A 23,343-nucleotide genomic window follows, 5' to 3' on the forward strand; every position below is an offset into this window, starting at 1 on the left:
TTTAAAGTCTCTTGTTGTGTACGGGTGAGACCTCATTAGCTGTTTCGGAGGTCTGCTGTCAGACCAAAGCGTGTTTACAGGGCATGGCACGGCTATAAGCAAGCGCTGGTTGAAATTAAAGAAAAAAAGGTCCTTGCTGTCTCCCTGCCAGCTCAGATGGGACCCTAATTCTTCATGATTCCCGTGCCCTTAAATCCACAAGCACGACTTGATCGAGGAAGGAATACTTTTAACAAAAACTGCAGACTGGCTCATCTTCAGGCTGCTCCTGAAATGGTTTTGTCTTGATTAAACTGTGTTTGCCATCTAGTGGCAGCAGCCTTCAATGGAGCATCCTCATCCTCCTCCTCCTCCGGGGCGCAGGGCAGGAGGTTGCCAACACTCTGGAAAGCACTGGCAGAGAGATGCATCTGGCTCTTCTCAGCAAAAGAAAATCCCAAAGATGGGCTTTAAGAAAAGCCCCAGGTAGTGCTACGGTAGTAGCTTTTGTTCTGGATCAGATCACGATTTGGCTACAGTTTAGTTTTGGGGGAACTCAGGAACTGAGTTTTTGTGCGTTGTGATGCATCAGTGAAATACCTGCTCGTGCCTGAGCTTTTTCCACCTTTTGTGATGTTTCTGACTTCTCAAAGCCAGGATGTAGTGGGAATGTCAGGTTAGATTTTGATTTTCTGCCTGTGATAGCTCAGTAATCTCTGCTGTGGTATGCACCAGTCTGCACCAGTATTGGTGTGACGGGGCTATCGGGATGCTCAAAAGAACTTTTACAGTGGCAGACACAACCTGCAAAAATAATAACCTGTCCTTGCACTTCTGTGAAAAAATGTGTTTCTTTTCCTTTAGCTGCTTTTGTTGTCTGTGAGAGTAAATAATTCCTTCTCCCTCTGAAGGTCTGAGCACTCACCGAAGTACTGATGGCGGGTCATGAAGACCTGAAAATGGAAATAGGCTTCACGCTTTGCTCCCTTAAAATTTCTGTAGTAGCCTTGGATGGAAACCAAGTCAGTCAGCACGGGGAAAGTGAACCCAAGGGGACTCGCCCTGTACGAAGCTGTAACATTTGCAGGGCTAATATTCCCCCAAACTATCGTTTCAGGGAAAACAAGCGTTTCCGAGTGTACGTGGTGATCCCGCTGCTGCCTGGGTTTGAAGGGGACATTTCGACCGGCGGGGGGAACGCGCTGCAGGCCATAATGCACTTCAACTACAGGTATTTTGGGGGGGGGCACTTGCAACACAGCAGGTCTCATGGGAAGGGCTGAGGCACAGCGGTGCTGGGCAGCCCTGTGCTGGGAGTGGGGTATAGGGGAAGGCAAAATGGCCCAAGACAAGGTGGCTTTACTGGAAAACTGCCCTGTTATGGTAATATAGCCAGGGCACAGTCTGTGGAGACTCCAGAGTGAAATATCCCTTGTCTGCAAGGATCCTACCGCACCCCCAGAAGGACAAGCAGGAGACACGAGCAGAAGGAAAGCAGCGTGTCTGCCAAACCTGGCCCCTCTGCCTGAGCTTCCTCCTGCAACCATAGGTCTTTAGAAATTGCCCGTGGGTTGTTGTTTTTCAAATGAGATGCTGGCTGTGGCTTTTCCAGCCCAGCCGTAATCACACGGACCCCCTGACCTGGCGTTCTGCACGTGTTGGCTTGCTTTCTTGATGTCGCTTCACATCCAGACCTGTGGCAGAGACGGCAGCAGCCCTGTTCTCGACACATTTATCGTCGTTACGGTGTGCTCTAGGAGGCAAAAATGCTGCTGGGCTCCTACGCGGGTTGGTACAAGCTCCTTTAGGAAATGAGCAGTCCTTGCTGTATGAACAGTCATTTAGGAAAAATGTGTGCTCTGGAAGCACCATGTTTCTTCTGCTTGCACGGGGTATTTAAGAGGCATCTGTGTTTGCCATTTACCTCACCCGGTTCTGCTTCGGCATATGCCGTTGCCTGGAGTCGCGGTGGTGCTGACGGCTGCCTACCTTCTTTCCAGGACCATGTGCCGAGGAGAAAACTCGATCCTGGGCCAGCTGAAGGCAGAGGGTAAGAGCTTTATTCCTCTCCTCTATGTTGTTTAGTCTTGGGATGCTGCTGTTGGATGGATATATAATGCATAAATTGGATTCTTCGGTTTCTTATTGACGCGGGCTTGCTGTGGCTGAGGGGTTCAGGCATGGACTGGGGTATCTCCCAGCAATGTGTGCTACGGGCTGCTGTGGACTGGTGAGTGACCTCCTCTTCCTTCTCCTCATCCCGTGGCGAGGTCTGTTGGGTCACCGAGCCATGGCCGGGTGTCAGACCTCACGCTTGGATGCAGCCCCGATCCGGAGGAGGGGAGGACCCCAGGGAGGAGCACGGTGCGGCTGCAGCTGCCGAGGATCGTGTTATTTGGAAAACGTCCTGAGCGGGGTCACGATTCTGGGAGCGATGAGCCCTCTGCCTCCCCCGTGAATCCCACCCTGGGTTTTTCTGGCACTCGTCGAACGCGGAGAGGAAAAACCTGCCTCAGCAGGATGCTGTTTCTGAGTCGCTTCCTCGCCATGAGGATGCCTGCTTGAATTTGTTCTTCTGGGAATCGGAGCACCATGAAAACCCACGTATCACAAATACTAGGGACGTACATAATGCCTGATTCGTTCTAGGTCTGTGTGTAAATCTGAACTGCAGGCATCAGGACATATTTTCCGTACTGTGCACAGACAAAACACCTGCTTCCAGCCCCCTTTCTGCAGGATCTGCAGAAGAACAGTTGCACAGTCCAGTTATTTTAAGATGTTCGGATCAATTGTGAGCACTTGCCTGCTGCGTCAAGGGAGATCGGGGTCATTTCTCACCAAAGTGGAAGTATCTGAGCAGGCAACGAAGCAGAGCAGCACAGAGAGCCCACAGCCAGCTTTAAAAGTCTTATTTTTAAAGAAACTTAATTCCATTATGTGTGTGTTTATTATTTTTTAAAAAGTCAAAAGTGAGCTGTTATTCATATGGGTCTTTATATAAAGAAGGTCTTTTCTTTTTCTGCTCTCTTCCGCCTCCCCTCATCCCATCGTATTTGTTCTCTTTTGATTTTCAGTTGGAGATAAGTGGATCAACTACATATCATTCTGTGGACTTCGAACACACGCGGAGTTGGAAGGAAAGCTAGTCACAGAGCTCATCTACGTTCACAGCAAACTGCTTATTGCTGATGACAACACAGTTATAATCGGTGAGCAGGGGGCTCGCGGGACCGCTCGATTGTACCTGGATTAATCCCGGTGCTTCTCTGCCCCGTACTCAGTGCAGGCTGCGCTGCTGTTTGCTTTTCGATGTTGTGATTTCTTCCTTGTGAAATATTTTGCTGCTTAAAAAAAAAAAAAAAAAAAAAAAAAAGCAAAAACAAACAACAAACCAACAAACTCATAAATTCATCAGGAGGGTAGGGAGGAGGGAGGAAAGTATTTGGAGGGCTGTCATTTAATTTGTTTTTCTAAAATGGTTTTAAATCTCTGTGCAACAGTGAAGAGAATCCCAGCGCAGGGAATATTGTCCATCTGTCTTGTATCAAACTCTGCTCTAGCAGGAAGACTTGTGAGACTTGTCATCTGTTCCTTAAAGAACAGAATGTGCCGTAAAATTTGGAAGGTTTGGACAACATGTGTCATTTATCAGCTCCATTTCCTAGGAATGGGGAAATCTGTTATAACAAGTAATAGATATCATTTCATCCGTTTCTTTTACCATATTTATTATGAGACCACGAAGCAACGTCAAGACCTCGGGCTCAGTGTTCTACATTGCAGCAGAAAAGCAGGCTTTTAGCCTGTTTCTTTAAAGAAACCGTTTTCGATCTGTTACATCAGCAACAAAAACTTTGCCAAAGCATAACTTAATGCCAGATTTTGCAAGACTCAAAATGCTCCCCTCCTTCCAAGCAGCAGCTGGGCCTGTAGTCGCGGGTGACCCGTGGTTAGGTTGGCTCCTCTGTCACCCGCTCAGGGGTCAGATCCTGTCTCCAGAGCAGCCCAGAGGTGGTTTTAATATTACAGCGGGAACAGTGTTGTTGCAACTGTGATGGTCTGGGGGCCTGAGACAGCTCTTAATTTCTATTTTCTGTACCTATAAGCCTGAGGATGCGTTTTTATACAGCGTGTGCCAGGTGTTGAGGTGATGGGGAGCCAGCGTCATCCCTTTGCCACCCAAGAAAGAGGCGGTGCATGGAAATAGAATGCTAACGGAGCCACTGTGCAAGAGAGGGAGGTGAAAGGAAGGAGTGGGGCTTAGCTCGTTTTTGCTCCGGAGGTGTTAGCTCCCCTTGAGTTAATTCAGTCCCTGGGAAGGCTAAATGGCTAACTAGTGCCTGGGGGTCTCTTACAGCCCTGGGGGCTGTCTGTAGCGTTTTTGTTGTTGTTTGGATTAATGACCTGGTGACTCCTGTCGCTGGCTGGCATCTTGCTGTTCCCTCGGAGCCAACAAGTGCTGTGGGTGTCCCCCATCCCTTGCCTTCTGACGGCTGCATGGGACAGAGGAGAATTGGGGGATTTTCCCGTGATGCTGCAGGTGTCGGAGGCTGCACAGCACGGCTGGGCTGGGGAGCTCCCACCACGGTGCAGAGTCAGGGCTGGAGCCACCGTGACCCTTATGCGCCTGGGGTGGTGCATTTTGGAGAGGGACCCCCTCCCCGAAAGGCACAGCCAGAGCCGTGCAGTAGAAATGCAACGAGGGGAAACTACTTCTGCCGCCCTCCAGCAGCTTTGCTGGGGGCTGAGGTGGTTATTTCCCAGGGTGCGAGCGGGGAGCTCTGCACAGGACACCCATAGGCGCCGCTGCCAGGGAAGGCGTCCCCCCAGCACCCCTCTCCTTTCTGGGGTTTGGGTTTTACGTGGCGAGCGGTAGCGCTGCAGCAGGTATAGGGCAAGGAGCAGAGAAGAAACATCTCCCGAGGTCGGAAGGTCCTCCAGAGCCCTGGGCTCTGCCGCTGCCTCGCGGCGTCAGCAGGGACATATCTGATCTCTTGCACCTGCGGACACAAAAGTGTGGTGCGAGCCGGACAAGGAGGGTCTGGGTGTTAGTTACCCGCAGCGAGGGGATGACGTCCTTCTTCCTCCTAGATCCCTCTCCCAAAAACCCCTACCTTCCAAATGCAAATGGAAAATTTCCCCTCTTTACGCTACTAAAGATAAGAGCGGATTTACCTATGGAGCCCATCCTGTGTCAGGTAACTTGGTATCCAAACCAAAGGCAGTTTAGACTTTTGAAAGCTGTGGCATCCTTCAGCAAAAGCATCTAGGAAGTTACAGAAGAGTTTGAAAACCTTGGCCTGGGCTTGGCTATGATTTAACCTTCTTCCAAGCCTGGAGCTTTTGAAGCCTGCAAAAATTAGGTAGGTTTTTTTTCTGCTCACCCAAATTCTGGCTCTGGGGGTTTGTGTTTCTATAAGGAAGCCCTCTGGTCCAGGTTTTACCTAGTGAAGCCATAGGCAGTCCCCTGTGGAGACAAGGGATGCAGAGGGCAGTGGGTGGTGATGGAGGGCGTGCCGGAGCTTCTCAGGCAGAGGTGGTGATTGCGGGTGCTTCATTTTCCCCCCTCGCCAGGCTCTGCCAACATCAACGACCGCAGCATGCTTGGCAAGCGGGACAGCGAGATGGCCATCATCGTGCAGGACACCGAGACTGTCCCCTCCGTGATGGACGGGGAGGAATACAGCGCTGGGAAGTTCGCCCAGTCCCTCCGGCTGCGGTGCTTCAGGTAGGGCACACGGGGCTGGCCGAGGGCTGGCAGCCAGCGGGGGATGCAGGCAGGGATTGCTCGGGTTTAGCATCGCCTGGCCTGGATTTATCCCACAGTTTTGCTGCTGTTTCACTGGAATTTGCCTTTCTCACGCTGCTCCTGTCCTCACCTTGGCAGCTTGACTTACGAATTGTTTTACTCCAGGATTTCACTGGGAAAGCTCATAAACAAGACAGTGATATTTTGCCTCCAGATCCTGTTTTCACACTCTCTCAATTTTGGGTGATGGTGTCTCTTTCTAGTGGAAGTTTCCTCACTCGGAGCAGCCATCTGGCCCACAACACGGCTGTTTTTTCATTAAGACCTTTTTCTTCCCCCCCCCCCCCCCCCCTTTTTTTTTTCCTCCACCCTGTTTCCCATCTGGACAGTTATTGCACAGAGGAAAAAAAGAGAAAAGAGGGCAGTGTTATGGCTGACAGACTGTTGCAGGGGATGGGAGCAGGAGGGCGCTGGGAGCACGTAGGTTTTGGCAAGTCCCAAGGAAACTTTTCCTCGCCTGGCATTTCTCAAAATGGGAAGCGCCTGGCGTTTCAGCCTCCATGAGCATCGATTCCTTTGTCTTCTCAGGGTTGTCCTTGGCGGCTCCGATCTCAATCCAGAACACCAGGATCCCGTCTGTGACAAATTCTTCAAGGAGGTGTGGATTTCTACAGCAGCTCGCAATGCCACCATCTTCGACAAGGTGAGGAACGTGGCGCCCCTTCCTTTTCCCGTCCTTTGTTTTCTTTTCTTTTTGCCCCGTCCTTTCCTTTCTTTTTCCGTGTGGTGTCAACAGATGCCAACTGGAGAAGCAGCACAGGGAGGGCAAGGTCCAGCTTCTAGGGTTGGACCTTCAGAGATGCTTTGAAGGAATGAGTGGTGTCGGTTCCAAGAGCTGTGAACAAGAAACTGGAGTGTGTGCACCCTCAAAGTGTGATGACAGCCCAAGAAGGCAGGAGTTCTGATTTCTCCTTTTATTTCTATCAGCTGTAGCTCCGGTGAATGACCTTGAGGTTCTTAACTGCTTCTAGTTGGCCATAGCATAACTGGAGTAGAAGCAAATTTTACTTCTGGTTTCTAATGAGCTTTTGCAGTGATCAGAGAAAGCGCCGGAGTTTCCCTGCTGCCCGCTCTAGCCATATAGATAGGCACATACCTCTTCCCTGCCCATTCTCCAGGCTGTTAATTAAGTCACTCCCATCCCGGGGAATTTGTAGTAGATGTTTTGGTCCTTCTCGGGAACTCTGCGTTGCAGTATTTCCCCCACACTGACGTGCCACTTCTTTCTGTTTTCATCAGGTTTTTCGATGCCTTCCCAGTGACCAGGTGAATAATTTAACGCAGCTGCGCGATTTCATCAACAAGCCCAAATTAGCGAATGATGATCCTGCGAAAGCAGCAGAAGAATTAAAAAAGATTCGTGGGTTTTTAGTGCAATTCCCCTTCCGTTTTCTGGAGGAAGAGTATTTGCTTCCCTCCGTCGGAACAAAGGAGTCCATGGTACCCATGGAGGTTTGGACTTAAGAAAGATGCAAACTGCTTTACTTTTTAAAGTCTGGTTCTCTAGAGACAAGCTGATGAGCGATATGGGATTTTGGAAAGCTTTTTATTGCTAAGGGAGGCAAAAAAAAGATCTCCACCAAGCTAACGTGCCTTTCTTAAGGATTTTGGTGGAAGAACTTGAAGCAAATCAACACTAGCAAAGGAGAGGAGCAGAAAGACTTGGAAATTATGGCAAAAGAGAAGTTTATCCTCCGAGGAGTTACTTCTTAAGACATGTTCTGGGCACCTAAAGGATGCAGGCCACTTCCTAGGATAGGAGACAAATCCCAATCGATGTTACTGCTGCGAGCTGTGTACTGTGGTTGCATACGTACCGTGATCGTGCTGTGGCTGCGCAGGAGTCGTGGGCTGCGTGTGCTTCTAAGGCTTTCGGGTATCCGTGCCATGGCTCATCGGAGTCCCCCAGCACCCCTTCATACGCCGTCAGAGCACGACATGTACCTCTGGCACTGTCGGGAAGTGCTGCCTTGGGCTGTCCTGCCATCACAGCTTCCCAAGTGTAGGTGTTTCACTTCTTACATGGAAACGGACTAACAATCTTGTATCAGAATCAGCATTTCGGTCTCTTCTCCCCTCACGGGGGGAATAAACCCCCTGTTTGTACCACAGCTGGAGCAATCAGCAGTCCTCATGCCCTGCATGGTGCTGCCTGGGTCTTGGCAAAGGGCAACCTGGATGGAGCCGGAGGTGCTGGAGATCACGGGAGCTCGCTGGCCTTTGCCAACACGCAGCACATCAGTTTGTTCAAACTGCGGTTGAAGGCTTTCTTCAGGAGAGGATCATGGTTTAAACTCAAGCCTTAGCTCCCCGGAGCTGAAAGAAAGCAAAGCTCTGCATGTGATGGGACAGAAACTCAAAAGCCAGCATGGGCCAAACTAAGCCCTGCGCTCTGGGTCCTCCATTCATGCATTTTGTTGCAGTACATAGGTAGACTTTTCTTTCCGTCTCTTCCCTCTCTATTTAAAGAAGTGAAAGGCCGTTAAGCTAGAGCAGAAGCCATGCTCAAACTGAGCTGACATGTCGCTTTGTAGGTGGGGTGAAAGGAAGGGGGGAAAGGGGATCAGTTAGCAAAGCCTTGCCTCTGGTCTACTTTGTTATTAGACCAGCCACAGTCTTGAGCTCAGCCACGCGGGATGTGTCTTCCCAAGCACAGGTAAAACTCGGCATGCCCAGTCCTGTTTTCCATTTCTGTAAGACAGTTTCCAAAGCTATCGTGCATCTCGCTGTGCAGCGAAGTAGCAGTTCGATTCGGCATCCCTGGGTGGAACACTACTGCTCCGGGGTCAGGACCTCGCGTGGTGGGTGCCGTCCTGCGTCTTTACACCATCCTCCATCCTGCAATGAGCTGTGTCTCCCGATTCCAGCTGCAGTCCCGGGAGAGGTATTCTCCAGCACGCAGCAGGGCTGAGGTGAACATTGAGAGACCAGACCGTTAGAAATGCCTAACTGGGAGCTGGATGGGGAGAAGCAAGAGGCTGAGCTCCTCTGCCGCCACTGTGTCCGGGGGAATCCCTTCGCTGGCTGAGCTTAACCATGTGCCCAGCTCTCCCTGGTAAAAAGACCAGGTGAACTGGTATTTACTTTAATGCACAAACAGGTTTCTTTTTTCCTTTTTTTTTAGCTTTTCCAACAGTCTCACCTGTTTTTCACAGAATCACAGAATGGTTCGGGTTGGAAGGGACCTTAAAGACCACCCAGTTCCAACCCTCCCACCAGCCCAGGTTGCTCCAAGCCCCATCCAGCCTGGCCTTGAACCCCTCCAGGGATGGGGCAGCCACAGCTTCTCTGGGCAACCTGGGCCAGGGGCTCAGCACCCTCACAGGAAATAATTTCTTCCTGATATCTCATCTAAATCTCCCCTCTTTCAGTTTAAAAGCATTCCCCCTCATCCTATCACTCCACTCCCCAGTGAAGAGCTGGGACAGGATCACACTGGTTGCCCAGCTGTCCCCAGAACGGAGCTGGCACCACGGTTTAGCTGATTTGCCTTCTGTGTCGTCAGACCTGTAAATAGGCACTGGGTAATTCCGTACCTGCTGCATCACCCGAGCAAGTGACCACCCCAGACGTCCCTGCAGGGCAGCCCGAGTCTCAGCCCCTTCCTGCGCTTTCCACTGTTTTACACTCGTGTTTTGTAGATGCAGTTGCCAGTTACATTCTTTTCTGGCTGGTGCGTCCGTGGTCTGGTTAGCCTGTTGGAAGCGCACGTGCAGCATTTTACGTGATGCTCTTTGGTCCAGGGTGTTGATGCTTTTAGCTGGTGTGCTGTAAGCTCTTGTTCCCTTGATTATTTTTTTTTTTATTATTTTTTTTTCCCCTTAAAAAAATTGACCTGGGGTCACCCCCTGCGGAGCCAGAGCAATATGTGACCCGACCATTCGCAATCAAGAAAGATCAAAGGGGTCTTGTTATTTTATGTCAGTGCTAGTTCAGAACTTTTATCTCTTGATATGTTTTTAGCTGTTTTAGTTTGAACAAAGCTGCTAACTTTAAACGATTATAGCCTGTCAGAGAATCATTGTAAGTCACGCAGAACTGTATTCATCCTTTAAAAGGAAGCGTTCATCCCTGCCACCCATACACGAGAACCTTGAAGAAGTGCAAGGCTCCTGTCGTCTTCTAAGTGCTCTTATTGTCCCTATTGCCATATTATCAGAGATTCTTATCATTGTTAAATTACCCTTATATTGTCTTTTAAGGTGGTTGGTAGCTAATTACTGGGGCTTTGCAACTGCAGTGGCGTTAAGTCCCCCTCTGCCAGGCAGATTTTTGAAAGCCCAGGTTTCTCTTTGCTGAGAAACCACCCGGGTCCTGCAGCACGCAGCCCACCCTGTGGTGGCCGCTGGTCCCAGGTGACACAGCAGAGCTGCAGAGGAAAGGTTTCATTGAATGGACCAGGTGCTAATTAAGAAGGTCTTTTATTACAGTAGCAGAGGGGCCTCACGTGGGTGCTCTCTCTGGGAGGAGGTTTCTTTTGGTGGGAACAGAGGGGCCGCGCTGAACGTTCCTTCCCCGTGTTGGCGCTATGTTCCGAACACCAGGAATTTAGTAGTGTTCAAATGCAAGGTGTGCAAGGCAGGCAGCCTGGGGGCAGTGAGTGAGAGCCTGGCATCCCCAGGGGCTCGTGGGGCCACTGACCGCCCCCCCGTGAGTACAACGCTGCTCATCCCAGAGAGGTTGTGGGACTGGAGCCACCTCCGGTGAGGGCACGACTCTTGTTCGCACCAGCGAGCTGGCTCCTTGGGATTTATTTCTTACATTAAGAAGCCCGAGAGGTTGAACACCTGGAGAGAGTTAATTTCTGCACCTAAACAATCACTACTTCTTAGTCCGCAATACCACGATGGGTTTATTTTTAATACCTTCAAACTGGAGAGGATCGCTCGCAGATGCACAGTACTGTAACAAGCGATGTGGATTCAAGCACTATCAAACATGGAAACATGAACTGTTTCCTGTGGCATTTATTTGTTAGAACGATAGGAAATAAGATAACTTCTCCCAAGCTCAGGCTTTATTTTGTAGTTCAACCTGAGTAGAAACTTTCTTTTTTTTCCCTTTAATTTATTCCATAACATGTGCCACTTTGAGAACTCGCACTCCTTACCGTATCTTTTTAATATTCTGATATTTTAAAATGTGTGGTTTATTGTGTAGATGTTGGACTGGATAAATATTTCACTTTATGGTTTAAAATTAATGCATGGTTTAAAAAATGAGGGCTAAAATGTCATCCTGTGTAAGAACTTTACTTAAAAATAACTTGTAGGAGAACTACTGCAGTGCTCCGTGGCAGATGCAAAGTGCTTGGCTCAGCTTCTGGTCTCTTGGTCTCGGTTTGTCGCCTGACTTGATGTAACCTTCGCTGGATTAAACCCCAAACACTCCATTTTCCTTTCTTTCGATCAGGTTTCGCAACACGATTTCGCAATCCTGGTGCTGTCCCTGGGGGAGACCTCAGTGCAGGTTTTGCCTAGCTGGGACCCTGACATGAATAATTTACGATGTCTTTATTCCTGCCACGGAAACATCCGTGTACAATCAAGCTCAGACATGGTTTGCTGTCGTTATTTCAGTGTGACGCTTGTAGTTGGGAGAGTCGGGGGGTGGTGGGGTGTAATCTGTGGGCAGAAGCTGCGTTTGTGGGGACATCGAAATGAAAGTCTGAGTGGTCCTTTACGTTAATGCCATTTCCTTCTCCTCCTGCCGAATGTAAAGACCCGAATCCGCGCTGGTCTAAACTGACGCGCCTCCATCAGCTGCAGAGCTGCTGCGCTGGGTGTCTGGCAGGTGCGGAGGATGCAGCGGTGGCCGAGGGGAAGAAAGCAAGCGGTCTCCAGACCAGGTATTTGGGTAGAGGTTGGCATCTCTTGGGTGTTGACACCACAAGGTGTCAACACACCCTCGCGTTTTGTGGCGCTCCTTCCGCAAGTTGTGTCAAGCAAGCGGTCCCTTCTGCACGGCTGAGATCCTGCTGGAACCGGGAGCTTTGCAGAGCGGAGGTTTAAACCGGGAGCGTAACGCCGTGGCAGCGAATCAAGTTAAGCACGCAAAACTAAGGTGTATCGAAGCGCAGCAGACCCACAAACCGTACATCAGCCGTTGAATGCGATGATCCTCTTGGGGTTTCTCTTTCTTATTTTTTTATTATTATTTCCCTGCCCGCTTTCTGTGTTTTCCAGTATTTGTGATTATTCTGTTTTTAACCTCCTGGTGTGTTTCCATAAAATCTCCATGGAAAGAATTCCAACTTACCTCTTTCCTGACACTCGGGGAAACGAGGAAAAAATGTAGAAAGTCACAGTTCCTGGGAATGTTTGCGTTTGCTTTTTCTAAATCGTGTCTCTAGCTCAACTAATCAACAACAGGAGAGCTTCCACTTCGGGTGCGAGTGCAGGTCTCCGTGCGCCTCCGCCTTCCCATGGTGCAGTTGTGAACACTGAATATCCCTTCTGTGAAGGCTGCTGGAATTGAGTTTTGTATCCCTGTTTCTGCTAACGATCCGCTTTCCTTCCCACTCCGTTTGTATCTGGTAAATGAATGTCTTATTAATGGACTGAAAATACAACTGATCATCATGTTGAAAAATTTGGCTTTGGTCTCGTTTCTGCGTGTTTTGGGGACGGCAGCCGCATCCTGCTTGTGGGCTGAGTTTTGCCCTTGGGTTGGCAGCGCTGCCCCCAGACGTGGTGGGGAAAGGTCCAGAATCGCAACAAAAATGGCTAGACTTGACTCATTCGCGCTTTCCTGGGAGAGAGAAATTGCTGGAGTGAAGCAGCATAGAAAGAGAAAATTGGACTTCTTAAGAGAAATAAATTTAAAAATCCCGTTTTAAAGGGTAGTAATCCAAAGGCATTATGAAAGGCACAGACAAAACCAGCCTGTCTCCAGAATAGAATTAACTTGCCACTGTCCCTTTTAACTTTCACTAAAGGAAATTTGGTGTAGAGAGAGGAAAAGGCAGATTACGGGTGTCCTGCAGGGGGAGAAGAGCCGAATAAAGCCGCAGTGGCATTTCCAAGCTCTGTTGCAAACTGCAAACATATTAACTTCTCTGTTTCTTAGATTTCATCTCCTTCCTCAAATGCCGAGGGGCTCTACCGCATCTTCAAAAACTTCCAGATCCAATCTGTGCCCTTGATTAACACAATAAACCAAGATAAGGCAGCCCGAGCTTTGGGTGCCGGTAAAAGGCAGGCGGCTGCTGATGGGCACTGTCGGCTCCTGCTGCCGCTTTGACATCCCACAGCTAATTACATGCTCACGGCATCACGCTGATGAGGTCTTGCCAGCGGAGATAAGGGCGGGGGGAGGCGGTGGAGCCCTGCAGCCCCTGCGGGCAGCAGAGCGGGCACGGGGGTGACACGGCTGAGGTTGGTGGCTGCCGCTGGCTCCGGCTGGGTGGCGTTGATGGGTGTCGATGCGAGCGGCGCAGGAGAGCCACCTTATCTCAGTGCAAGCTTAGCTTTTGTGTGAAACGAGAAGTGGTCCTGAATCTAGAGAGTTTAGGCATCGGTTTGTAGGAAGGATCCTGTCCTGGTTTGAGGTAAAGCAGAACTAATTTTCTGTTCAGTAATTTTACTTTTCAGCTAAGCCTCTTCTAAGTAAACGCTCTAAAATTAAGGGTATATTTTTCACACAGTGTCCACTTCCAGAGTGCAAAGAGCTGATGTTTATAGTGAATGCCAAGGAATGGTATGCTGAGAGGCTCTTGCCTGTGCTTATTGCTGTAACATCAAGGCCAGGTAACTCCGTTATTTGCCCCGTTGGAGGGTCGGAAGCGGAGAAGCGTAGAGGGGTCACACCTGTGGGGAGGAGCAGACAGGACAGGAGACCCAAAACTCTATCCCATCGGCATCATGCTCATATAAAAGCTGAGGGGTCAAAGGGTCAGTCTCTTTCTTCGATGGCCGGTGTCCAAGGGGGACTCCGTTCGTCCACCCTTGATCCCTATCTATGCGTTTCTGAACCCAGAACCCAGTTCCCGTCCATCGCTGGGTCCAGTCTGGGACTTTCTCAGTGTCTGCTGGTGACACGGTTGTCATCCTAGGAGCTTGATACAGTTTTGAATATATTGTATATATTCCATTATTTTCTTTTTTGATATTATTATCTTTTCTTTATATTACCAATGTTTCATTAAAGTGGTTTAGTTTCTTTTCAACTTGTAACTCCCTCTCTCTCTCTCATTCTTTTCTCACTTGGGACACAAGTTAGAGAGCATCTGTGACTTGTTTTAGTGCCCAGCCCAAACCACGACGGATCCTTTCCCTCTCCTACGTGATGTAGAGGCCCAACTCGAGGGCACCCTTGCTGCTTTTGCTGTTTTCCCCTCTCCTACGCAAAGGCACCCAGCGCTTTGACCGGGCGCAACTTCATCCGCGTCCACCAGACCATTAGAAACACAAGTGATCACCAGCTGAGCAAAAGAAGGCTGCATTGCTGGTATGTTTTAATGGCCCTATTCTTTCCAGGATGGATTTCTCCAGCCGCTTTTGTACCGAGGCGGTTCCTTCCCGCTCTCACAAGTCAGCTTCTCCGTTCCTGCCGTCTCCGCAGCATCCCGTGCCGGAGGCTGGAGAAATCCTCTTCTCCACGCCAGCGCCAAGCAGATCTGCTCTTTGGGCCTTCGTTAGCCATGCATTTATGCACAGAGCTCTCAATAAGGTGTCAACTTTTTAATTAGTGCCAGCCTTTTGCGTGTATGAAATTACCAATACTCTTCAGTTATTTTTGTAGAGGAGGAAAGTAGGGAAGAAAGAAAGAAAAGGTTTTGTGAGACGGGTCTAAAGGCACATGAAGGAACAGGTTTCGTCTCACTGCTAAAAATCAATCTGTTTTAGTTTCTCTGCAATTGCGCCGGCTCTTCAGCTTTTCAAGTACATCTCCGAAGCGCTGGTGCGGTGGAGCGAAGGTTTTAAGAGCTTGAATCACAACAGCACTGTGAGTGAAATGCTCAATTTTTTTTTATTGGAAAAATTAAAAGTGACAGTTTCAAAATTGGTTCCACTGCTTTGATTGATTACTCAGAATATTTAGCTCAAAATGATTATGGCAAGGTTTTCTACTGAGGCTCATGGCTGGGATGGAAATTAATTTGGAGAAAGGAGGGAGGGGGGCAGTTCTTAAAAAAGAAATTACTCTGCAAAGGAAACTGTTTATACCCAGAATCAGTGATGAGCAATCTCTCTGTGTTCAGCCTGATCTCGATAATGAAACATCCTGTGAGTTCCCATTTGAGGACAAAGGAGAGGAGGGCAGGGAGATAGTGTTATCGTGGCCTCACAGGTTTCTGTTATCTGGAGATTACTGGTGCCCGGCGGAAGCGGAGGAGCCGTCTGTGTGCTGCTCAGGAGCTTTGTAGTGTTCTGCCGAGGACCTCTCCATACGGTACGTCCCTACTGGGAAACCTGCCCTGGAGCAAGGGTTCATAAAACCATAGAAGTGTTGGGTTGGAAGGGACCTTTAAAGGTCCAACCCCCCTGCGGTGAGCAGGGACATCTTCAACTAGATCAGGAGCTTTGGGAGAGGACTCGGTCTGTTTGCCCGTCATTTTTTAATTTTGACTTGAAAGCTGGGTTTGAGATTTTGGAGATCCTTTTACATTTTAGGATTTCACGTTTCAGACATGCTTCTCCTTGAAATAGATACATGGTTTATGAAATAAAATACAAAGCACTGTAACTTCAGAAATATGAACTAGGTACTGTATACGGAATTAATTTTAGGCATGGCTAATGGCTTGCTTTATACAGAAAAGCCCCATTTTGGCCAGTATCAGACATGGAACTGGGGAATTCCAGACAGGGAGGCAGCTGTAGCCACAGAGCAGCACAGTACAGCAGTTGGAGGATGTTGGTCCTCGGGTGTCTCATGTCCTCTACACGGCATATCCCAGGTGAACTCCAGAGTGTGTGCTCACCAGCAGGAAAGAGGATAGCAGGTACTGGTAATAGAATTACATGTGTCTGGATGTAACCTGTGCGTTTAATCACACCTAGGAATTTAAGCTATGTTTCCTTGGGGCCACACTGAAGTGCGATTTCACTGATAAGCCGCTTTCAGATAACATTCAAGCTAACTCCTCTTGGACCTCCCACAGCCCGAGGAGAGCAGCACCCAGCCGTGGGGATGCCGTGCCAGTGGCTGAGGGATGTGGGGGCTAAACTGAGCTACAGCCTTCTGGGGACCACGTGTTGGGAGTGGTGTCCCTCACTGCACCTGCTAGGACTTGACTTCCACTTTGGTTAAACCCGCCATCAAGATGACCTTGGCTGTGGCTGGGGACGCACCGGGGGCTCGGAGCCCTGCAAAGCGGGGGCTCAGAGGACTTTTCCCTGGTTGCCGCTCCTCGCTCTATGCTCCCCTGCTCTACCTCACCCTCTCCATCCCCGTTCTTGCCTGCAGCGCTGCCCGTCTCCATCCCCTCCGGCACCAGGAGGGACAAGCTGGGGGCCTGATGCCACCCAGCTGAGATGCACAGGGGTCAGCAGTGACCATAGAATAGTTTGGGTTGGAAGGGACCTTTAAGAGCCATCTACTCCAACCCCCCCTGCCATGAGCAGGGACGTCTTCAACTAGACCAGGTTGCTCGGAGTCCCATCCAACCTGACCTGGAACGCTTCCAGGGACGGGGCACCGACCACCTCTCTGGGCAACCTGGGCCAGGGTTTCACCACCCTCATTGTAAAAAATGTCTTCTTTAAATCTAGTCTAAACCTTCCCTCTTTCAGTTTAAAGCCATGACCCTTTGTCCTGTCACTACAGGCCCTGCTAAAAGGTGGCGTGCCCACGAGATGGGCCGGTGCGCAGCGACGGATTAAAGCTGCCCCGAGAAATCGTTGCTGGAGCGAGATGCTTCCCAGCCCCTCCAGCTGCTCCCTGACAACGAGGGCTGGGTGGCTGCGGTCCTCTAGAGGGTGCTGCGGGCTCAACCTGCTCACCCATCGGAAAGATGGGTGCCCGCTTTCCCCCGGGCGGCCGCAAGCCCTCACCCCGGGGTGCTGGGTGCTGCCCTGCCCGCGGGACCCCAGGGACACCGATAAGCGGCAGGAGGACGAGGAGGACGCAGCCACAGCACCCAACTCCCTCCTCCACCGCGCCCCGACTGCCGTGGGAGCCTCTCCCAGCGGGATGCCAAGCCCCTGGGGTGCATCCCCAAATGTGGCCTTGGTGGCTGCACCGGCAAAGGGTCAGCACCGTCCCTTTTCTTCTGAACACGGTCACGCTGAGCCATTTTAAAATTAAATACTGCCTCTATCTTGCCCGCTTGGTCCTAAATACATTCCCTGCCTAAAATGTTACTCCCAGAAGGCTGTGTTAGCTCTCGAATGACTTGCCGCAATATATATCTCCACTTTGTTTCCTTGCAGACCATATCTGTAGGACATCAATTGTACCGGCTAAGAATGCTTACAAACCCATTTCCTGCTGCAGGATGATCACATTATACACAATTACACACTCTAGGAATTTCTCCTGAGATCCAGCTGGGTACAGGCTGGAGTGACGGAGGAGCCGGAGCGTGTGCGGAATAATGAATCATTCATTCAAACCTCCGCGCTGCCTTCAAGCTCTTGGGCTGTGCGAGCCCGTGGCGAGCTGCACTAGCTCCTTATTACCCTAAAAAAAAAAAAAGCTGGAATCGTCTAAATCATTCCAAATTTGGTTTCCACTGCGTCCGGCCGCTTTCTGTGTCTTGCCATTTCATTATTCTTATTTTTATGATATCGGGAAGGTTTATGCAGAATTTATTCAAAGTGTCTCAGCAGGAGAAGTCTCCCTGAACCAAGACGTGATGTTTCGGAGACTTTCTCAGCAGGAGCAAAATCCAGTTGTCCCTGTCCCCAAGGCTCCTGTGCTCTGAACAGACTCAGACCAGTATCACTTGGCCTGCGTTACTGGTGGTGATGGCGGCGGCGGCAACACTACTATGCATTTGCAGTGCAGCACCAGGGTGCCCCTTTCCAGGATCCCACGATGCTAAGGGACCTAAAACCACAACATTTCCCTGCTCTGGAAATCTGACAACCTTATATAGGACAGAGCAGGTTGGAAACATGGAGATGCTGCTTGTCCTCATGATGGGTAGGGATCGTACGTGCAGGGTTTTTCCTATAGACAATAAACTGATGATTTTCTTTGACCCGCTATTGAGTCTCTCTAGCAAAGCCACGTGTTGTAGTGCCAGGGGAAGGACGTGGAGGTGATGCTTGGACACGATGAAACCCCCCGGTGGGGAGCACGAAGCCCATCAGGTCATGTCGACCGACCCGGGTGCGGGATGCTGGCGCGGCCGCGGTGCCGGGGCTGCAGCGTCGGTGTATTGCAACACCCCATGAAACCAAACCGCCACCTTCCTCTTCCTCTTTCTGCCCGAGGCGCGCCAGAAGCAGCTCTCCTGCCCTGCACCGCTCGCTCTGGCCCGGGGACGCAGCCCCCCGCGTGGCACCACCTCAACCGCTTCCCTGAAACCCAGCTGTGTTTTATTCGCCGTTTCATCGTTATCTGCCAGCTCGAAAGGCCGGAGCATATTTGTTAGCCGAAGATTTCCTTTTAGGGAGCTGGCGGCAGATTATCCTGGCTGTTTCTCACGATGTGTAGTCTAAGCTGTCACCCACGTTTCCAGTGTTTTACTTCTGCTAAGGGTAGAGCAAGGCTGGAGTGGAGCCAAGGTGCCGGGGAGCCCTCCTCACGCAGGGCTCCGGGACCTCACAGATCACATCCCCTCCACCCCCAGGTCACCCCAACTTACCTGTCATTTCTTTAACCCTCTCAAGGGTCGGATTCTACCACTTTCCTAAGGCTACGACTTTCAGTTATTTATTTCTTTTTAAAATATACTAGAGTATAGACGTCTGGTTCTAGGATCTAGGATTTGGGGCAAAAATCGAGCGAGCTGGTCCCTTCTCGTCCCCGTGGTAACACCCAGACACGCTGCTGGGAAGAACCGTCCTTTTCGAACAGACTGGCGCATTCTCCTTTTGTTCGTGATAACTTCTGTTGTACTGGGTTCATATTAACTTTGAGGAAAACAAGTTAATATGGGATTTATCGGTACACAGGCTTTTTGCTAGTTTTCTGATGTCGCTGCCTGGGTGTCTTTAGCAGGTGCCCAACATCTTGACAAAATTGCAGTGGACATTTTCCGGTGCTCCGTGAGATAATCTCAGTTTGCCCCCACGCGCTCCTTTCGTTCTGATTAAATGGCTGCTGGTGGTGGTGGTGGTTTTACCGTGCTTCGGCTGAACTCCGGTGTTAGGCTGACGCGCTCGTTAAGTTCCCAAATTGCTTCACCTGCAAGAAAAAGGACCTAAAACAAAACACAGGCAATGCTGGTAAGGGCAAACGCGGCTGTTTTGCGTCCCTGGAAGAAACTGCTGTCTTACAGTTGTCTTACAGGGGTTTTTTTCATTATTTTTAACGGGTAATTTCAAGTTAGCTGCATCTCAGCTCTTACACTAGCTCGTGTTAGAGGCAGAAAAGAAAGGAAAAACAGGGATGAAAGAGGGCCTGCCTGGTTCAGGAGCCCAAGTCCTATTTTCCAATAGCAACCTGGGCTTTTAGCAGCCTAATTGCCGTTGACTAGCAGTCAGACTAGCTCTTAATGCTCAGCTCTGCAGAGGAAAAAGCTAATTCCCTTTCAGCAAACAGCCTGTGTCAGCTACAGCACTTGCAAAACTCATACTTTGCTGTACGTGTCATTTGGTGCTTCTGAGGGCGTGATTGCTCAGAAAGTGCTAAATCCGCCACCTGCCTCCGCAGAGGATAGTGGAGTTTCTGGTAGGATATGTCTAACTTCCAGCTTGAGATATTGTGTAAAGCACTGAAATCTACTGTAACAATTAAATAATGCAGAGAAGTTTTGCAGTGAGGTCTCCTGAGGAACGGTCGGCACCTCCCCTCCATGCATTTTGGCGAGGTGCTGGGGTACGGAGGGGGTTTATCCCTCCGGAGATGTCTGCAGCTTGCTGTTGTCCTAAGGCTTGAGGATTTGATTGATCGAGAGAGGTGATTCTCCTGATTCTCCCTCTGCTCTGCTCCCGTGAGACCCCGCCTGGAGCCCTGTGTCCAGCTCTGGAGCCCTCAGCACAAGAAGGACACGGACCTGTTGGAGCGGGTCCAGAGGAGGCCACAAAGATGCTGGGGGGGATGGAGCCCCTCTGCTGTGAGGACAGGCTAAGAGAGTTGGGGGTGTTCAGCCTGGAGAAGAGAAGGCTCCGGGGAGACGTTGCAGTGGCGTTCCAGTCCCTGAAGGGGCTACAGGAAAGCTGGGGAGGGGCTGTTTGCAAGGACATGTAGGGATAGGACAAGGGGCAATGGTTTAAACTAGAGCAGGGTAGAATCATGGAATCATAGAATGTGTTGGGTTGGAAGGGACCTTTAAAGGCCATCTAGTCCAACCCCCCTGCAGTAGCAGGGACATCTTCAACTAGATCAGGTTGCTCAGAGCCTCATCCAGCCTGGCCTTGAACGTCTCCAGGGATGGGGTCTCCACCACCTCTCTGGGCAACCTGGGCCAGTGTCTCACCACCCTCAGTGTAAAGAACTTCTTCCTAATGTCTAACCTAAACCTGCCCTGCCCTAGCTTAAACCATTGCCCCTTGTCCTATCGCTCCATGCCTTTGCAAACAGCCCCTCCCCAGCTTTCCTGTAGCCCCTTCAGGGACTGGAAGGGGCTCTAAGTTCTCCCCGGAGCCTTCTCTTCTCCAGGCTGAATGTAATGGTGTATTTGTTCTTTTACAGAAACACCTCGTGACTTCATTTCAGGCCATTACTGGGCTGTCATTTATCCCAGGTAAGGGAAATTGCATGTTTTCAGCTCTCAGAACTCTTCGTTATTTCTTCATGTCGAGCGCATGGTGGTATGTTATTAAAAGTCAAGTGGTCTAGAACGGATGGCAAGAAATGAATGAGTTTGGGAAGTATCCTCAGTTTCCCTCAAGTTGCTGCTACACCTTTCTCACCAACCTTTCTTTCCACAAACTGAGAATCGCAAACTTCTGAAACACGAGATTAATTAGATATATAACATCACCTTTACAACTCTCTCAAACGCTAGTTGCTTTGAGCCTGTAGGGGCCAGAATTTCAAAGGAAATTTTCCAGTTCATCCTTCCCACTCAGCACTGGTGCACAGGGGAAATGGGGCTCGGGCACGTCTTTGTCATTTGGGGTCGATCTACCTTTTTCGCCAAGGTTTTTCTGAGTGTCCTGTTCAGTTCCCAGCTGACGGCTTCCTTGTTGTAACCTACTCGTGAGACCCAGGCTGCGGGCTCAGATGTGGGCAGGGTTTTCCCCCGGCTCCGAGGACCAGCCCACTCTTTTCTGCTCTCTTAACTGAAGACGGAGTCATTCCACTGAACATGCAGCACGCCTTTCGTAGTCATTTTCAAAACCACCTAGTTTCCTGCCTGGTGTTTTGGTAGTTTCTCAGAAATCACGTGTTAACACTAAAACCATCAACCTGTTTAAATATACTCGTTTTCTTTTGTTCTAGAGGTCCCTGAGCTGAACCAAGCGTTGACCATGCGCTTCCCATCCTGGATGTCATTTCGTTTCCAGGTCTCTGCTGACCAGTGGGATGCTGCACACCTGGGTGAACCCTTCTCCCTTCTTCATGGGTTTGCCTCCTAGGACGACTTGTCATTTATGTTTCAAGGACTTTTTCCCTGCCGTAATTACTCAGAGTCCTGCTTGTCTGTCTTTGTGGCTTTCTGGAGGTATTTCTTGGTGGCGTGGTATAATCTTCACGGCCCTTGAGGGGTTCAGCCATCCTTTCTTGTTTGCAGTTGCATTAGCAGCATTAGTCATTAGGCCAAACAGCAGCGGTGAGGACACGGCCACATTGGCTCTTGTCCGGATCTTTACCTTTTTGGAGACTTTTCCATCTGTAGGTGACATCAATGACTTTAGCTGGGATTTGTAGGAGCGAAGAGTGTTCTATATTACAGGCTGAAAAATGCCTTCTGAGGGTCACAAAAGTGATGCTGCAGGAAGTCTGCTGTTCTGCAGAGTTTTCTGATATGGTCTGTAAATCAGAGCATCTAAACTCTTCAGGGTCTCCTGGGCCTGAAGCCAGCCTGCATCCACTTCCCTGCCACGCAGCAGCACGCCACAGAAGACCTTCCATACATAAAATCCAGACCCAAACACCTCCTTTCTGAGACGGTGAAGTGATACTTTTGGGTGCTCTTGATGGTGATTTTGTCCTTTGGCAAGTCAGAAAGTCCTGTGCCTTTGAAATTCTCCATCCATTTCATAAGAGCACAGCCCGTCTTGCCTTCAGTGAACATTTGGGTTAGCTTTTTTTAAGCTTTTCCCTGTTATGACAGGACCTAGAAACCCTTTTTTTTTTTTTTTTTTCTTTTTTAAACCATTTTCATCTAATTCCAGGAGGAGTGCTTTCATAGACTGCCACATCTCCGTGAAGGCATGAGGAAGTAAACACCTCTGAGCAAAGCCTCCACAGAAAGGCAACTGCAGTTGGCTCAAACCCTGTCTTCCTACTCAGACACTAACACTTTAAGCACTACTCAGATGACTACTTTAAGTTGCTTTAAGTACCTCCAGTTGTTTTCTGACTCGTTTCTGCTTTGGTCATTGACTATGAGTAGGAAGCCTGAAATATCAGACTCGGAAAGTCTGTTCTGTGGTTTAATCTTTCTTTTTTATATATTTTTTTAATATTTTTTTTTCTCATAGAAAAGACTTTTGCCTTGTGCAGGGCAAAGCGATAAATATTCAACATCCTCCCAAAAAGGCAGAAGCGTAGCGCCCTTGTGGCTCTACCTTCTTTGCGGAACAACACATCTCCCAAGGCACAGTGAAGACACCAACGGAGAAAAAGAAATGAAAATCTGGAAAACGATACATGCCAAGGAGGTTGTGGACCTGGATTGCCTCCAATCTCACAGGTCTCTGAACGCCCCGTATGTTTGGCCACCGCCGCAGCCCCGTGGGACCTTCGTTAACTGCACTGCGCAGTTCCAGTTTGGTAACCCCTTTCCCCAGGAGAGATGTGGAACCCTACCCACACCTCAGGACAGATTATCATTTTGAAAAAAAAAAAAAAACAAAAAAAAAAACCAAAAAAAAAAAACCCAAAAAACCCCACCTCGTTGTTCCTGAAATGTGTCTTAATTAACTCTGAGCAATTTGCATTTGACAAAAGATAAAGCCAGTTTCTCTTGTTCTACTGATCTCTGCTTAATGCCAGATTGGGGGTGGCTTCAGGTCAGGTGTTTCCCAGGCCTGGGGCTGCCTTTGGTCTGCAAGAACAAGCCAAGAAAGAAGAGTGAAAGCGAGAATATAAATGCTTAGGGTAGCTCAGCTCCAGACTGATCAGCATAAAAACCATATTGGGATGCTAAATAATTCTGATAAAAGGCACTTGAAGAACGGAGCAGCTGTTCCTCCCCGTGGACAGGGTTGTAAAGCAGGTATTTATGGGCAGAGGTCCCCGGAGGACTTTCCTGCTGCGGCAGGTGGGTTCTGGAGCACCGCCTCTGGTCCCGCAGCTCCCGCGTTCTGGACCTTACGCATACTGAT

General features: G+C 49.7%; 1 protein-coding gene across 6 annotated transcripts in view; it reads left to right on the forward strand.

Annotated features, from left to right (window-relative positions):
- The window catches only part of PLD1 (phospholipase D1), an 82,060-nt gene extending 68,808 nt beyond the window's left edge, over positions 1 to 13,252 (forward strand). For 2 of the 6 annotated variants that reach the window (XM_054205208.1, XM_054205209.1), the window contains exons 23-28: positions 1,097 to 1,210; positions 1,980 to 2,029; positions 3,057 to 3,191; positions 5,557 to 5,710; positions 6,320 to 6,434; positions 7,031 to 13,251. In XM_054205208.1, coding sequence (XP_054061183.1) covers positions 1,097 to 1,210; positions 1,980 to 2,029; positions 3,057 to 3,191; positions 5,557 to 5,710; positions 6,320 to 6,434; positions 7,031 to 7,255 — 793 coding nt within the window. In that variant the 3' untranslated portion in view covers positions 7,256 to 13,251. Of the gene's footprint in view, positions 1 to 1,096; positions 1,211 to 1,979; positions 2,030 to 3,056; positions 3,192 to 5,556; positions 5,711 to 6,319; positions 6,435 to 7,030 lie in introns of all 6 variants that reach the window. The other 4 variants (XM_054205210.1, XM_054205207.1, XM_054205212.1 and 1 more) reach the window with 4 other exon arrangements.
- Positions 13,253 to 23,343: the final 10,091 nt, after the last annotated feature.

Source organism: Rissa tridactyla, chromosome 6, assembly GCF_028500815.1.
Source record: "Rissa tridactyla isolate bRisTri1 chromosome 6, bRisTri1.patW.cur.20221130, whole genome shotgun sequence".
Taxonomy (NCBI): Eukaryota; Metazoa; Chordata; class Aves; order Charadriiformes; family Laridae; genus Rissa; species Rissa tridactyla.